Source organism: Scyliorhinus canicula, chromosome 12, assembly GCF_902713615.1.
Source record: "Scyliorhinus canicula chromosome 12, sScyCan1.1, whole genome shotgun sequence".
Taxonomy (NCBI): Eukaryota; Metazoa; Chordata; class Chondrichthyes; order Carcharhiniformes; family Scyliorhinidae; genus Scyliorhinus; species Scyliorhinus canicula.
In genome coordinates, this window is record NC_052157.1 from 5,811,750 (window position 1) to 5,828,636 (window position 16,887).

Here is a 16,887-nt window from a genome sequence, read left to right on the forward strand (position 1 = left end):
CAAGTTTTAAGGAGGTGTACAAATCTCAGAACAATTTTTGATAATTATCTAGAAGTGAACAAGAACATTTACATGGGCTTCATAGACTATGAAAAAACAATCAATTGTGTAGATCATCAAAAGCTAATAGACATGTTGCTGAAATGTGACATTGACAGTAAAGATGTGAGATTTATCTCAAGTCCATACTGGGATCAAATAGCGAACATCGGGATAGAGGATGGACAATTAGATATGTTTTAGTGAAGAGAAGAGCACAGCAAGGTTGTGTACTATTGTCAAAATTATACAGGACTAGTATTCGGATTGTTAGATGTACATCCAGGGGTAGAAATTGGAGGCAAGAAGACAACAAACCTGCGGTTCTCTGATGACACCATGATACCTGCAGAATCAGAAGGGACCCTCCAAAATGTTGTAGACAAAGTAAAATCCAGAAGATTAGAATATGGATTAAATATGAATACCAAAGGACACCAAAGGGCAAAAGCAACAGCAACTGGAAGGACTCATTAGAATACACTAGAAGGGCAGCACAGTGGCCCAATGGGTTAGCACTGCTGCCTCACGGCGCCGAGGTCCCAGGTTCGATCCCGGCTCTGGGTCACTGTCCGTGTGGAGTTTGCACATTCTCCCCGTGTTTGCGTGGGTTTCGCCCCCACAGCCCAAAGATGTGCAGGGTTAGGTGGATTGACCACGCTAAAATGCCCCATAATTGAAAAAAATTAATTGGGTAATCTAAATTTATATAAAAATAGAATAGCCCAGAATGAAGACTGAAGTGCATGGTGCCACACTAGAGCGGGTAGACATGTTTGTCTATTTCCGATCAATGATAACAGTAGATGTGATGCCAAAATCAGAGGGATAGAGATTGTCAGAATTGATTTTGTAAAGATGAAGGATATGTTAATAAGTTTATTTCAAAGAATAAACTTATGAGATGCTACATGATATCCACTTTCAGTACACCTCAAAGGCATGGACAATAAATAAAAATCTGTGGAAGAAAATAGAGGCCTTTGAAATGTGGAAGCTGAGACGTGCGCTAAACATTCCATGTACCGAGTATAAGACCTGAATAGGTTCTTGAAATTGCAAGAACAAAACAAACTCTCAAAAGTGACACCCAGAAAAGAAAATGTCAGCATTTTTGGTCATTTGATCAGAGCTGAAAAGCTGCAGCGATCTCTTCTAGACGGCCCAGGGGAAGACAGCTGAAAGAGGGTAAGCCTAGGCATAGTCAGATGATAGATGTCACACAGGGTTGCAGCTGAGCCACAGTGGATGTAGGAGGATGGGGCAAGACAGATGAGTGTGACATACCATGACAGCAGGTCTCCTGGTAGAAGTAGCTACAAGCATCATCGACAAAACTTTGTAAAAAATTGTCATTGTTTGCCACACACACAGCAAGAACTGGGCCTGTGATTGTCGTCACTCTAGTCAACATTATGGAAAGAATGAGTAGGTTCTGCCTGCAGGACCAGCAATGGGCAGTTTACCAATGGTCTGAGATATCAGCTGTGCAGTTGTAGCAGGTTAACGTTCCACTCTACCCCTACGAACACTTGGGAAGCCAGAGCCTTTGGGAAGCTACAGTGAACCTGAGTTGTCAGAACTTAGAAAAAACGGGTTGTGCACAGATGTAGAGTGAGCATACAGTCCATCAAGAGTCAGACAGTAGCTTGGTGGAGACTTCAACACCACAGATTTTTGAGTGAGTCACACTTTTCAGAGGCCAAATAATTACAGAGCTTGGAGTATGTTATTCACAGGACAACAAATAACCCTGACTGCAGTACAAAACCAAGCAGATTATACAGATTAGCGGAAACCTGAGTTTGTGTGTGTGTGTGTGAAACATGTAACAGATAATACAAGTAACGCACCTCATACTCTCGGAGGGAGGAACTGCAATCTGAAGTAGTTTGTGTTGGACTAAGGGCTACGATATCTTAACTCCGATTACTCTGTGCTGTGCACCCTGCGACAGTGAGGCACAGGGGAGGAGGCAGACGGTGTCAGACGTCAAATTTAACACTTTTCCAGACTGAGACAACTGGCAATTTCAGAATGGAAGATTGCAACATGGAGAGACTCAAAGCGGGGGATGAGGTGGTAACCTGACGTAATATTTAGAGAAAAATATTCTATTTTGTACTGACGCAGTGGAAAATATTTACTGGAGATTTAAATACCACCAATAGTCATCCCACATGAACCACTCTGCAATGTTTTGCACTGAATATATTGCCATTGGCTACATACATCCATATATCATTCAACAGAAAGAACAGCACTGACTTGTGCGTACTGTACTATTAGGCCGCCCCTTACAAAATAATAACAGTATTTTAAAAAGAATTATTAGCACCATGACCCCAATCAGAATGACACATCTCTCACCTGAACTTGACTTTTTAAAGTTGTAAATAAACTAGGATTTAAAAAAAAACAAACATTCAAGTATGTAAAAGTTCTGTGCTGCCCAGCAACACCCAGGAAAAGTAATTTGATGCTGGTCGGACACAGCAGCACCACGCGGCATCTTTATTCCGACCTTCTTGGCCCTTCAAGTTCTACGTGCTGTTGAACATTTCTTTTACAATTTAAAAAAAACTCCCCCACAAAGATGGCATTTGTCAAGCCACTTTTGGGAGACACATGTGATTGCGTTATGAATGGGAAAGGTGTTATTTCGTGACGGTTAGGAGCACCACTTACTTGAAAGGACGGTGAGTAACTATAGCAACCGCAAGGCCTCAGACCTTGCTGAGCAATTCTGACATTGTTAAGTCCTTTTTTGGCATCAATCAACAATTAGGATTGCTGCCTTGTCGATATGGTCGCTTAAACAAGAATACTGAAAGAAAGACTCTTTCTTTTATATACACATGTATATATATATATATATATAACAAAACGTCCACGTACAAATCTTTTTCCTGAATTGCTTTTGTGCCTTTCAGTCCCTGTAATCCTTTAATTTGCTTGAAGTATTATTTCCTCGAAGTCTTATTTTTTTTTTTGTGGCATCAGTGCTTGTTTCTCATCTCCTTGACACGCGTTCATTGCCACGGTCTCGCACTCCATGCGGTCGACATGTTTGACAGCACTGTGCCCGCACAGTTTGAAGATAGCACCGGCCCAAGAGCCTAAGCGTCTGACAGAAGGTGAATGTCAGGCGGTCTCGCTCACAGACGTAACCTAAGGATTAGGAAAAAAACATACAAATACTTCAGTCAGTGCAAGGCAATCATCTTTTTCTCTCATTCTCTGGCTCTCCCCCCCCCCCCCCCCATTCCACTGATTTATAATTCCATGGGTTGTGCCCACCAGCCAGCAGCAGCCCACCCAAAATGGCCATCATGTGTCGTGAATGTTATATTTTAAATAATAACTTATCTAAAATATATATATTACTCTTGAATCCACCAGGATGGATGATAAAATGACCAATAGTCTTCTTGTTGAAAAATGAACTATTTAATGAGTACTAAAATGATAAACTGCGAGTCCTTTTACTCAATACTAAACTTTTTTTTTTAAATTTAGAGTACCCAATCATTTTTTCCAATTAAGGGGCAATTTAGCGTGGCCAATTCACCTAACCTGCACATCTTTGGGTTGTGGGGGCGAAACCCACGCAGACACGGGACGAATGTGCAAACTCCACACGGTCAGTGACCCAGGGCCGGGATTCGAACCCGGGTCCTCAGCGCTGTAGGCAGCAATGCTAACCACTGTGCCACCGTGCTGCCCCCACTCAATACTAAACTAACTATAAAGAAATAAAGTACAATTAATTATATAACTATACACTATTATAACAAACTGGTTTTAACTTCTCTCACTCTAGCTATTCTATGTCTTGCTTGTTCACTGTTCTGGATCACACTCTCTAACTAAAAAGAGCGGGAATCCGGTTCTTATAGTATCTGACTGTGAGACATCTAGTGTTGAAATGACTGTACTACATTTACATACATTGATATCTGAATATCACTACAGTGAGAATGAGGTAATTAGCAATATTCCACGATGGACCATAAGTGTCTCTCCATTGGCGAGGATGTGAGACAAGTCATTATATAGGTCGTGGGGTACCACCCCCCCCCCCTCCCCCCACCCCACCCTCGGGTCAAGAATGAGGCAAGGCAAGGAGGTAGCCCTCCATGAACCACGTCAGTTGGCACAGCGATTGAACTTGTGTTGTTGGCATCAGTCTGTCATCTAGCCAACTGAGCCAACAGAAACATAAAACCATAGATATTAGACCCGCATCGTGGAATCCGATGGACCACATGAAAAATCTTGATGGTGTGGAAACTATTTCCATTTGTAGGAAGGTCAGTGACCAGCGGATAAAGAGATAAACTATATGGCAACAGAGTCAGAGGAGGGGGAGTTAAGTAGAGTTATTTAATAACTTTTTCAAACGAGGTTGCCACAGGTATGATGGGCAGAACGGCCTTCTTTTATGCTGTTAAGGTTCTATAATATTCAAGCACTACCCTGGAGGGGGAAAATAGACTTGCATTCCCATAGCGCCTTTCACAACCCGAGGACAGAAGCAGGCTTGTAGGGCAGAATGGCCTACTCCTGCTCCCATGTCCTAAGCTGACACCCCAAAGGGATTCGCTATGAAGTCTTTGAATCACTGCTTGTAATGGAGGATACACAGCAAACAACTTGCGCACAGCATGTTCATCCAAACAGCAATGTGATATTGGCCCTAAACCTGTTTTAGTTCTGTTTGTTAAGGGAAAATATTACTCCGGGCATCAGAAACCAACACTGACATTTACAGCTGATCTGTTACTTGCATTGGTAAAACTGCCTCGTCACAGACACAAGCTGATTCCTTTTTGTTCCTGCTTTTGAGGAACACGTTTACCTGTCTATCTAAAGCCATATAAATCGATTACCCAGAAATCTTCCAAATGCTTCTCGGCATCACCTAATTGTTGTTATGTTTCAACCCCTGGTAGCATGTTATGTTACCCTGGGTGGTAATATGTTGTGATCTTTGTCTTTTGTTCTAGAATGGTCTGTTGAGTTGATGACAAAGAATCCACCAATCATTAGATTGAAACAAAACGAATTTATTGTATAGCGATTAATTAAATGAAGTTTGCACACACTACTGAGCTATAGTTACTAATAAAGTTATATTAAATCTGTCTAGCAGTAATGAATAATTTAAATAGTCACTAATAATAACCTCATGTTAACTCTCTCTAATCTAATACTCTGTCCTCAGGTTTTCTCCTTCACGAACACTACCCAGCATTCCCTGAGTTCTGATTGCTATACAGAGATATGGTGGTGCCCTCTAGTGTTTGAATTACACTGAGATGTAATAATTAACCCCTCACTAACTTGCCTATATACCTATCATTACAATTGTAACTTCGTGATTTATTTAATCCCTGCTCCTCTTCTTTTTCACCCTTGGTCCACTAAGAGGTGGCACGGTTAGTACAGTGGTTGCTTCACAGCTCCAGGGTCCCAGGTTCGATTCCCGGCTTGGGTCACTGTCTGTGCGGAGTCTGCACGTTCTCCCCGTGTCTGTCTGGGTTTCCTCCGGGTGTTCCGGTTTCCTCCCACAAGTCCCGAAAAGACGTGCAGTTAGGTGAATTGGACATTCTGAAGTCTCCCTCTGTGTTCCTGAACAGGCGCCAGAGTGCGGCGACTAGGGGCTTTACACAGTAACTTTGTTGCAGTGTTAATGTAAGCCTACTTGTGACAATAAAGATTATTATCAGCTTTGTCTTTTGAACGGGGGCGCTCAAATATTTAAAAATACCTCATCAGTATCAGGGAGAAATAGGTGCTCCCTCCGAATTTAGATCCCGTAACAAAACTGTTATGTTGGTATTAATGCTTTCTATGAAAATTTGTTAAATTGAGGCTCGTCACAGGTTTCAACGCCTGGAGATCCAACATGTCACTTTCTGATATAATCTGGCCTTTTCATTTCTTTTCTTTAGATAACAGGCAGCAGAGAAAGAGAGAGTTGTTACAACTGTGAAGAAAACAGCAGCCAATGTATCCACCAGCCTCGTCTAAAATAAAACTGCTCTTTTCTGAAGTAGTGACAATCAGATAATTAGAGTTTGAAGTCTTTGAGGGCAAACAGCTCTCTTCAACAATGTGCCAATTCCTAGTCTATCCGTCTGCTCTTAAAACCCTCTGGAGAACCAGTGTCTGCTTCTAGATCCTCTCTTAGTCCTTTAACACAACAAAGAACAAAAATAACAATTTTGAATTCTTTAAGAACCATTAGCACTCAGACATTGCAAAGTGCTTCAAGGATTAGAGAAGTGTTTCAGGAATTAAGAAGAGAGTTTCCGGAATTAGGGAGAGAATTTCAGGGAACGGTGAGATTTCCTCAGGGCAATGCTCAAGGTCCATCTATCTTCAGCCACATCCCTCCATCACCTGGTCAGAGATAGGGATGTTCGCTGATGACTGCACGAAGATCAGTTCCATTTGCAACTCCTCGGATAATGAAACTCTCTGACCAGGGGCGGAATCCTCCGCACCTTGAGGGGCTATGCCTGCCCCGGAGTGGTTGGCGCCCTGCCGACCGGTGGGATAGGTGCCTGGGGCCACGCCAACTGGCGCCGAAGGACTTACGCCGGCCGGTGCGAGTCAGCGCCAGCGCGTGCTGGTGTCAACCCCGCGCATGCGCACAGGGATTCACTTCCGCATTGGCCATCGCGGAGGACCACGACGGCTGATGCGGAAGGAACAGATTGCCCTCATGGCACGTGCCCGCCCACGGATCGGTGGGCCCCGACCGCGGGCCAGGCCACCGTGGGGGCACCTCCTGGGGCATGATCCCCCCTGCAAGCCCCCAGCAGCCCCGGAGCCCGCCCGCGCCGCCAGGTCCCGCCGGTAAGGGACCTACTCTGATTTACGCCGGCGGGACCGGCTACAGGCGGGCGGGACTTCGGCCCATCGCGGGCCGAAGAATTGGGGCGGCCCTGGCGCCCATTGAATCACGCCGGACTCCGCCATTCTCCGAGGCGGGCGGCGCGATGCATGCCGAGCCGGTTTTTTGGGGGGGGGGGGCGGGAGAATTGGGACGATGGCGGGGGCGGGATTCACGCCGATCCCCGGCGATTCTCCCACCTGGCGGGGGGTCAGAGAATCCCGCCCCCTATGTAGCAATGCCTGGATATCAGTTAGGCTTGGGCTGATAATGGCAAGTAAAGGTTTAACCAGCGCACCACCATCACCTTCACCACCGCCAACCCCACATTGCTCTCCCTGCCAGCATCTTTGGAATCACCATTGACCAGAAAGTTAACTGGACCAGCTACATAAATACTGTGGTGAGTACAACACTTTATTATTATTATTAGAGGCTGGGAATTCTAAAGTGGGCAACTCCCCTCCTGACTCTTCAAAGTCTGTCCGCCATCTTCTTTTATTTAAAAATTAGCGTACCAAATTAATTTTTTTCAATTAAGGGCCAATTTAGCATGGCCAATCCATCTACCCTGCACATCTTTGGGTTGTGGGGGCGAAACCCACGCAAACAGGAGGAGAATGTGCAAACTCCACACAGACTCCGGGATCGAACCTGGGACCTTGGCTTCGTGAGGCAGCAATGCTAACCACTGATCCACCATCTACAAGGCACAAGTCAGGGGTGTGATGGAATACTCTCCACCTGCCTGGATGAGTGCAGCTCCAACAACACTCAAGAAGCTCAACACCATTCAGGACAAAGCAGTCGACTTGAGTGACACCCCATCCAACACTTTCAACATTCACACCCTTCACCCCGAACATACAGTGGCAGCAAGTGTAATATATACAAGATGCACTGCAGGAACCCACCAAGGCTCGGTAGCATTGTGGATAGCACAACTGCTTCACAGCTCCAGGGTCCCAGGTTTGATTCCGGCTTGGGTCACTGTCTGTGCGGAGTCTGCACGTTCTCCCCGTGTCTGCGTGGGTTTCCTCCGGGTGCTCCGGTTTCCTCCCACAGTCCAAAGATGTGCAGGTTAAGTGGATTGGCCATGATAAATTGCCCGTAGTGTTGGGTGGGGTTACTGGGTTATGGGGATAGGGTGGAGGTGTTGACCTTGGGTAGGGTGCTCTTTCCAGGAGCCGGTGCAGACTCGATGGGCCGAATGGCCTCCTTCTGCACTGTAAATTCTATGAAGGCTCTTTCAGCAGCACTATCCAAACCACAACTGCTATCACCTTGAGGAACAAGGGTAGCAGACACATGAGGACACCATCACCTGCAAGCTACCCTTCAAGCCACACACCATCCTGACATGGAACTGCGTCACCGTTCCTTCACAGTCCCTGGAACTCCCTCCTAACAGCACTGTGGGTGTACCTACAGCACATGGACTGCAGAGGTCCAGGAAGTCAGTTCACCACCTTAACAAGGGCACTTAGGGATGGGCCTAGCCAATGACACCCAATGGGGCTGGTTTAGCACACTGGGCTAAATCACTGGCTTTGAAAGCAGACCAAGGCAGGCCAGCAGCACGGTTCGATTCCCGTAACAGCCTCCCCGCACAGGCGCCGGAATGTGGCGACTAGGGGCTTTTCACAGTAACTTCATTTGAAGCCTACATGTGACAATAAGCGATTTTCATTTTTTTTCCATAGTCCATGAATGAATAGAAAAAATAATTACTCTTGAAATTTTCCCAGTCAGAGTCAAGAGAGGTAGAAGCGAGAGGTGTACGAAAAATAATCTCAGCAGAAATACAGGACTGAGATCACATACATGAATGGGTCTCCACTTTTAAAACAAAATAAAAAAGGACAAGCTTAGCATTTAGACAATTCTTTGTATTGATAACCCCGGATGTAAAATTACAGCAGTGTAGAGCAGGAGGTATCAGAGGGGAGCAGGTAAATCACTGATTAGAACAGAACAAGAGTTTGTACAGAATGCAGCACATACTCATTCGTAAATGGCTCAATCTCACGGCAACAGCTCATTTTCTGCTGGTGAGAACTACAACGGGAATTAGTGACTGGGCCTTGGCACCTAAGCTGCAGAAGTGTACCTTTGATTCTTCGAGGAACAAACGGTGAATTAGCAAATCAAGTCAAGGTTCAGCTGTCAGTAAATTGGAGTAGGGCCTCCTGCTGTTTTTATTGACCTACATGGTTTCTGGTTAACTGCAGGAATTGGAGTGAGGGCTGATATTAACATACCAGGACACAGATATAGTGGGAGCTGTGTGTTGCAGAGGCAATAACCAGTGTGATTAATCTGAATCAGGCCTGAAACCCTTCAGATCTCTCTCTCTGTTACCCCCCTACAATTCTTCAGTCTTCTCTCCCCTCCTGATTCATGCTGGGTTCTGTTTTTAGCTGGTCCCCCTCTGCTGTGCCCCATTGTCCATACATCAAGTGCTCGTCTAGACGTTAAATATTGGTGGATTATTCCGAGGGGTGGAGATGGAGAACTTGATTCTATCTTTATCTGACATCCACAGACTGACAGGCAACACATTTTGTGCAGCTGCAGTTATCCTGGTCAGGAATGTGGAAAGTTAGCGAGATTATCAGTGAACTTGCGATGAAAATAAAATAAGAGAAAAGTAAGAATACTAGCAGGCGCCGAGGGGGATAAAGATTAACAGGAATCTAGAGACATAGAGGTGCGAATCAAAACATTGCTCGCCAGAGATCAGTGAGGCTGTACAAATGGCAACTTCTAAAGGCAAGGGATTTGAGTGAGGTGGACAGCAGAATCCACAGAGGGGAATATCAAAGAGACTGATCAGTATAACTGCTAGCACCCTGATTGGGGAAGCAGGCTAGTTCTTCATCCAACAGCCAGAGAGGCCGGATCGATCTGTGATCCAAGCCACGGAGGCCTGTTCCAGCTAACCTTTAGAGCCGCCGCTGATTTCAGATATTCTCCTCTAAAAGTCACAGCTTTGTGCTTTTGCTGAACCAGGAAGAGACATTAACAGAAAATGTTGGAAAATCTCAGCAGGTCGGACAGCATCTGTGGAGAGAGGATGGAGCTATTATTTGAGTCTGAATGACTCTTCATCGACACTAGAGAGAACTGGAAATAGGATGACATTGATACTATTGTCCGGGGGGGGGGGGGGGGGGGGGGGGGTGATGTGGAGCAGCAGGTTGGATAGAGGGCCACTAGATCACTAGATAGAGACATTTTCCCAAGCTTGGCTAATAGTGGTAACTATTAACTGGATTTGACCTATAGAGTTACTAAAATTGGATGTTGTTTGGGAAAAGGGGTGTCTCAGTGAGCTCAGGGAACATGGGTATATTTCAGGACAAGAGGTAACTTTCAGAGAACACTGTGTTTAGTTATTGATTATACATGGGTGTCAACTCCGCTTTCTGACCCAACCTCAAGTCCGTTCGTAAATCTAACAATCCAAATATTGAAAATACACACCGACTGGGAATCCACAGCCTTCTGGGGGAGAGAATATCAAAGATTCACAACCCACTGAGTGAAAACATTTCTTAAATGATCGAAACCTTACTCTGAGACAGTGAGCTCCTAGGTCTAGACTCTCCAGCTGGGAGACACAGCCTCTTAACATCTACCCTGTTGACTCCTCTCAGAATTTTGGTGGTTTCAATGAGATGGCAGATGGAGTTTAATGCGGAAAAGTGTGAGGTGGTTCACTTTGGAAGGAGTAACAGGAATGCAGAGTACTGGGCTAATGGCAAGATTCTTGGTAGTGTAGATGAACAGAGAGATCTTGGCATCCAGGTACATAAATCCTTGAAAGTTGCCACCCAGGTTAATAGGGCTGTTAAGAAGGCATATGGTGTGCTAGCCTTTATAAGCAGGGGGATTGAGTTTCGGAACCACAGGGTCATGCTGCAGCTGTACATAACTCTGGTGCGGCCACACCTGGAGTACTGCGTGCAGTTCTGGTCACCACATTATAGGAAGGATGTGGAAGCTTTGGAAAGGGTTCAGAGGAGATTTACTAGGATGTTGCCTGGTATGGAGGGAAGGTCTTACGAGGAAAGGCTCAGGGAATTGAGGTTGTTTTCGTTAGAGAGGAGAAGGCTGAGAGGTGACTTAATAGAGACATATAAGATAGTCAGAGGGTTAGATAGGGTGGACAGTGAGAGTCTTTTTCCTCGGATGGTGATGACCAACACGAGGGGACATAGCTTTAAATTGAGGGGTGAGAGATATAGGACAGATGTCAGAGGCAGTTTCTTTACTCAGAGAGTAGTAGGGGTGTGGAACGCCCTGCCTGCAACAGTAGTAGACTCGCCAACTTTAAGGGCATTTAAGTGGTCACTGGATAGACATATGGATGAAAATGGAATAGTGTAGGTCAAATAGGCTTCAGATGGTTTCACAGGTCGGCGCAACATCGAGGGCCGAAGGGCCCGTACTGCGCTGTAGTGTTCTATGTTCTATGTTCTAGATCACCTCTCTTCTAAACTCCAGCGACCAGGCATCACGATTACATTACGACCTGACAGGGCAACTGTAGCCCGGTGATACCTTCATCTGGTTAATACTTACTCATAAATATATTGCAGAACTATTTGTCTCCGCATTGTGTAGGAATTCAAATAGTTCATTGGATTTATTTTCCCTTTGCGGAATGTGCACTTTGGAAAATGCCATCAAACTCGCTTTGCTTTCATAAGATGCACCGTAATACTCAGGAATTTGAACTGAACGTTTGTGGAAGACTTTGCAAACTGCACTTTTTGGGGTAGATACATACAGTATCGTTAGCTTGCGTAAAGGTACGGTACCGAAATACAGCTGATTATGTTTGTCTCAGGCTATCCGAATAGAACTGCAGAACGATGGATCAGATGCTGCTAGATAAATAAACGGCCATGAATGACACAAGATGAAAAATGTTGATGAAATGCCTTTTTACTGCAATATACAGTGCCATTAATTTGAAAACTGACCCAGCCATGACGTGAACCTGCAAAGCTTGCTGGTCAACTTACATTCCTCCACTGTTCATTGAGGTTCCAGAAACCCCGTTGTAATCACAGCTCGCATTTCCAGAAAGTTATGTTATTTTTTTTAGCTGAATAAGGCCCAGAAAAATCTAACTAACAGCGTGATGCTGCATTCCGGTAAAATCCTCCCCAAAACCTTTCCTTCCTTTGAGGAAAACATGTTGTTCAGAACACTTGACAAATGGTTTTGGAGGTAAATCATTTACACTGATGGATCGGGGGCGGGGGGGGGGGGGGGGGGGGGGGGGGGGGTTGTTTAGTTGCCATGCCTCTATAAAAGATCTGTGGAGTGGGCGCGGCGGGGGAGGGTGTTAATAAGCAAAATGTGAAGAAAGGCCAAATCGCTGAAGAACTGATGAAGATCATAGAACAGTACAGCACAGAACAGGCCCTTCGGCCCTCAATGTTGTGCCGAGCCATGATCACCCTACTCAAAGCCACGTATCCACCCTATACCCGTAACCCAACAACCCCCCCCCCCCCCCCTTAACCTTACTTTTTTATTAGGACACTACGGGCAATTTAGCATGGCCAATCCACCTAACCCGCACATCTTTGGACTGTGGGAGGAAACCGGAGGACCCGGAGGAAACCCACGCACACAGGGGGAGGACGTGCAGACTCCACACAGACAGTGACCCAGCCGGGAATCGAACCTGGGACCCTGGAGTTGTGAAGCATTTATGCTAACCACCATGCTACCCTGCTGCCCCCATGCTACAAATTCTCCCGATCGTGAGGCATGGGACAAAGGAGGGTGTGGTAGCGTGGCCCCATTAAGGGGGTGGGCTCCATGAGCCATGTGACCAGCTCGTGCCAATCGCGCGGGAACTCCGGCCAATAGGGAGTTTGTGCAGGAGAGCGGCATGGTGGCGCACTGATGCCTCACGGCACTGAGGACCCGGGTTCAATCCTGGCCCCGGGTCACTGTCCATGTGGAGTTTGCACATTCTCCCCGTGTGTCTCATCCCTACAACCCAAAGATGTGCAGGGTAGGTGGATTGGCCACACTAAATTGCCACTTGATTTGGAATGTTTAAAAAGAAGTTTGTGTGGGGCCCTGAGAGAAGGATTCTGCGCAGTGTGGATCAGGGAGCTGAAGTATTAAGACCTGTTGTATAGTGTTCTGTGCCTGTTACTAAACTGCCTTTGCCTTTCATCAGTAAAGCCCTTTCTTAACTGCTGGCAGCCTCCAGTGTCTGTCTGCAGGTGCCACAAAGAGCATCTTAATGTGTTGCTGTCCTGGCATTACCAACATAGTGAGTCGTTCGAATAAAGCAGGAGGGAACAAAAGTGAGAGAAAGCAAGAGAGGGAGCAATGGGTGACACATTCAGCAATCTGTCACAGGCCACAGGATGCATTTATCACAGGACACACAAGGCATGTTGGGCAATGATCGAAAACTCAATCCTTCACTTGAATCCAAAATAAACACAGCTTTTCTAATGGATCAGCCAATGGTATTCTTTGTAATGACAGGCATGGACGTAATAAAGTTTAAATCCTCCCCCACCGAAACTCTTCGGGCACTTTGCTTTTGTCTGTATTTGTCAACAATTTATCAACCTCAAACTATTTATTGATATTTATTTATTGATTATGGATGATCAGTTTTGGTCTCCCTGCCTGCAGAAAGATACATTCTCCTTAGACAGGTTGCAACGGAGGTTAAAGAGATTTGTTCCTGGGGTGAGAGGGATGTCCAATGTGACGTGATTGAGTAGAATGGACCTGTGAACTCCACAGAGTTTATAGATGAATGAGAGGTGATCTATTGAAATGTATAAAATTCCAGGAGGAATGAATGGGACTGACGCTGCGATGCTGTTTCCCCTGGCTGGCGAGGTCATGCTCTCAAAATGAAGGGTTGGCTTGTTTGGACTGAAATGGGAAGACATTCCTTGCGCAGAAAGTAGTGAGTCTTTGAAATTCTTTACTACAGAGGATCAGATGTGTTAATTGTGTAATAATTATGTTTAATTGAATGCAAGTGTTGGCCATTAACTGGCGATCCACTTGTGCCCCGACCACAGCTTGAAACTGTGAGTTAGGAGGTTAATGCTCGTCATCCATTACACTATAAATAACTGGATTTTAACTTGGGAGGAAAAATAAATCCAATCCCCCCCCCCCCCCCCCCCCAAGCCCCACCTTCCCCGATTTCGAGAATGGGACAATTATAACTATCAGGGCAGCCCAGTAGCACAGTGGTTAGCACTGTGGCCTCACAGCGCCAGGGTCCCAGATTCGATTCCCTGCTGGATCACTGTGCGGAGTCTGCACGTTCTCCCCATGTCTGCATGGGTGTCCTCCGAGTTCTCCGCTTTCCTCCCACAGTCCAAAGACGTGCAGGTTAGGTGGATTGGCCATGCTAAATTGCCCTTAGTATCCAAAAGGTTAGTCGGGGTTATTGGGTTACAGGGATAGGGTAGACGTGAGGGCTTAAATGGGTGGGTGCAGACTCAATGGGCCTCCTTCTGCACTGTAAGTTCTATGTTCTAAGTTCAAGAGGGAAGTTAAATCATGCTGTGTAAACTGTTGCGGCATCCCTCTCTTTTCTATAGCAGGGAAAATGTTGCTTTTGGCACAAAGGAAGATGGTTGTGGTTGTTGGAGGTCAATCATCTTAGTCCCAGGACATTGCTGAAGGAGTTTCTTGGGGTAATGTCCTAGGCACAACCATCTTCAGCTGCTTCATCATCGATCTTCCCTCAGTCACAATGTCAGAAGTGGGAATGTTTGCAGATGATTGCACAATGCATTATTCTCAACCCCTCCGATACTGTAGCAGTCAGTGTCCATATGAAGCAAGACTTGGACAATATTCTGACTTGGGCTTATAAGTGGAAAGTAACATTCACAGAGGACTATCACTAAGTCATGATGCTCATTTGGAGAGCTGGTACAGAATCAATGGCCCAAAGCCTGTCCACCATCTAGTAGGCACAAGGCAGGAGTGTGATGGAATACTCTCCACTAGCCACTGACGGGGAGATTATAAATAGTAGGGGGGCTATCACAGAGACTTATTTGACACCAGCCCAGATTTTGAAGGCCATCAGTTTCAGATTTGCAGTGGTATTATTGTGAGGCACTGGCACGATTCTGATGAAATTTCTTGGATATCCAAATCGCTGGAGCACAATCCCCGGAGACCCGTGATTTACTCAGTCAATGCTTCAGTCAGGTCAGTGAAGATTTCCCGGTGTTATTCTTGATACTTTTCCTGGATTTGTTTGGCAACAAAGACCCTGTCAGAAGTTCCTCTGGATGGTCTAAAGCCACGCTGTGACTCTGGGAGGATTTTCTCAGCCACAGAAAGCAGGCGATTCAGAAGAATGTTTGTGAGGATTTATTTTTTATTTGTTCATGGGATGGCTCGCCCAGTATTTTTTTGCCCCATTCCTAATTGCCCTTGGGAAGGTGGTGGTGAGCTGCCTTCTTGAACCTGCGGCAGTACATGTGATGTAGGTGCACCCACACTGCTGTCAGGGAGGGAGTTCCAGGGTTCTGACCCAGTAACAGTGGAGGAAGGGCCAATGTATTTCCAACTCAGGATGGTGTGTGATTGGAGGGGAACTTGCAGTAATGGTGTTAGAGGTGGCGGGTTTGGAAGGTGCTGTTGAAGGATCCTGTGTGAGTTGCTGCTGTGTAATTTGTAGATGGTGTAGTGATAGGCATCACTGCATATACACAAGGGGTTAATGTAAATACACTACAACTAAGTAACCATTAGATGGAATACCAGAGATGTCATGACATGTAGACATACAACCAATGGGTCATTAGAACAGGACACAACCAATGGGGTAATCAGGATACCAAGAGGTGGCGTTACCACAAGTGGGCACTTCACAACCCATATAAAAGGACAGGGCACACAGGCTCTGCCTCTTCCACAGACAGACACCTTGAGAGTACATCAGGGTTGATCAGCAGCAGCATCACACCCCAGCACGTGGCTCAGAGCAAGCTGGTACAGTTAAACTGAGTTACTACAGTTAGATTAGCAGAGAGTCGAATTCGTTTGAGAACTGTGTTAATAGTTGAATAAACACGTTGAACTCATTTCAGAGTCCGAAGCATCCTTTAGTTAAGACTGCATCAAATAGCAGCCTGTGTTACATGAAGTAACGTAACACGACAGATGGCACACACGGCTGCTACTGTGCGTCGGTGGTGGAAGAAGGGAATGCTGAAGGTGGTGATTAGACGACACAGTGGCACAGTGATTAGAACTACTGCCTCACAGAGCAAAGGACCCAGAATCGATTCCAGCCTTGGGTGACTGTGTGGAGGTTGCACTTTCTCCCCATGTCTGTGTGGGTTTCCTCCCGGTGCTCCAGTTTCCTCTTGAAGGAGAACTCTGAGGTCCCGCCAGGTAGGACCATACGTAACCCACGCTGGCGGGACTCGGTGGGCACTCGGTCCGTTGAGGCGCGGAGAATCAGCGGGGGGGGGGGGGGTGCTTTCAGCGGCCCACGACCTCGCGGGCGCGATTGGCGCCAATTCTCCGGTCGCCCGAGAATCGGCGGCCTGGCATCGGAGCGGCGTGGCGGGATTCTCGTGCCCCCCCCCCCCCAACGGCAATTTTCCGACCCGGTACAGGATCGGAGAATCCCGGCCAAGGACTTTTATTAAATTGCGGAGTTCTTTATTGTCAAACGCACACTGCCGTAGTTTGTAGAAGGCGGAGCTAGCACAGCTGATCCAGTATTCCCGTTAATAGCGGTCTTTTGAGAGAGCTGGCCACTAATGTATGGGAAGTTCTCAACACATTCCGGAGCCTCTCCTTCAACAGATTTGTGACGGGGTGTGGGGTGGTGGATCGACATGAGTTTCATTTCAGAAACGTTCAAAGACGGGCCGAGTTTCTCGTACGCAGATTTGAAGAGA

At 46.3% G+C, this 16,887-nt stretch overlaps 1 protein-coding gene across 1 annotated transcript in view; it reads right to left on the bottom strand.

Moving 5' to 3' along the window:
• Positions 1 to 630: 630 nt before the first annotated feature.
• The window catches only part of LOC119974820 (A disintegrin and metalloproteinase with thrombospondin motifs 7-like), a 194,993-nt gene continuing 178,736 nt past the window's right edge, over positions 631 to 16,887 (bottom strand). Inside the window, exon 23 of the mRNA XM_038814090.1 lies at positions 631 to 3,210. Within this exon, the coding sequence (XP_038670018.1) occupies positions 3,053 to 3,210 (158 nt within the window). The 3' untranslated portion in view covers positions 631 to 3,052. The remainder of the gene's footprint in view (positions 3,211 to 16,887) is intronic.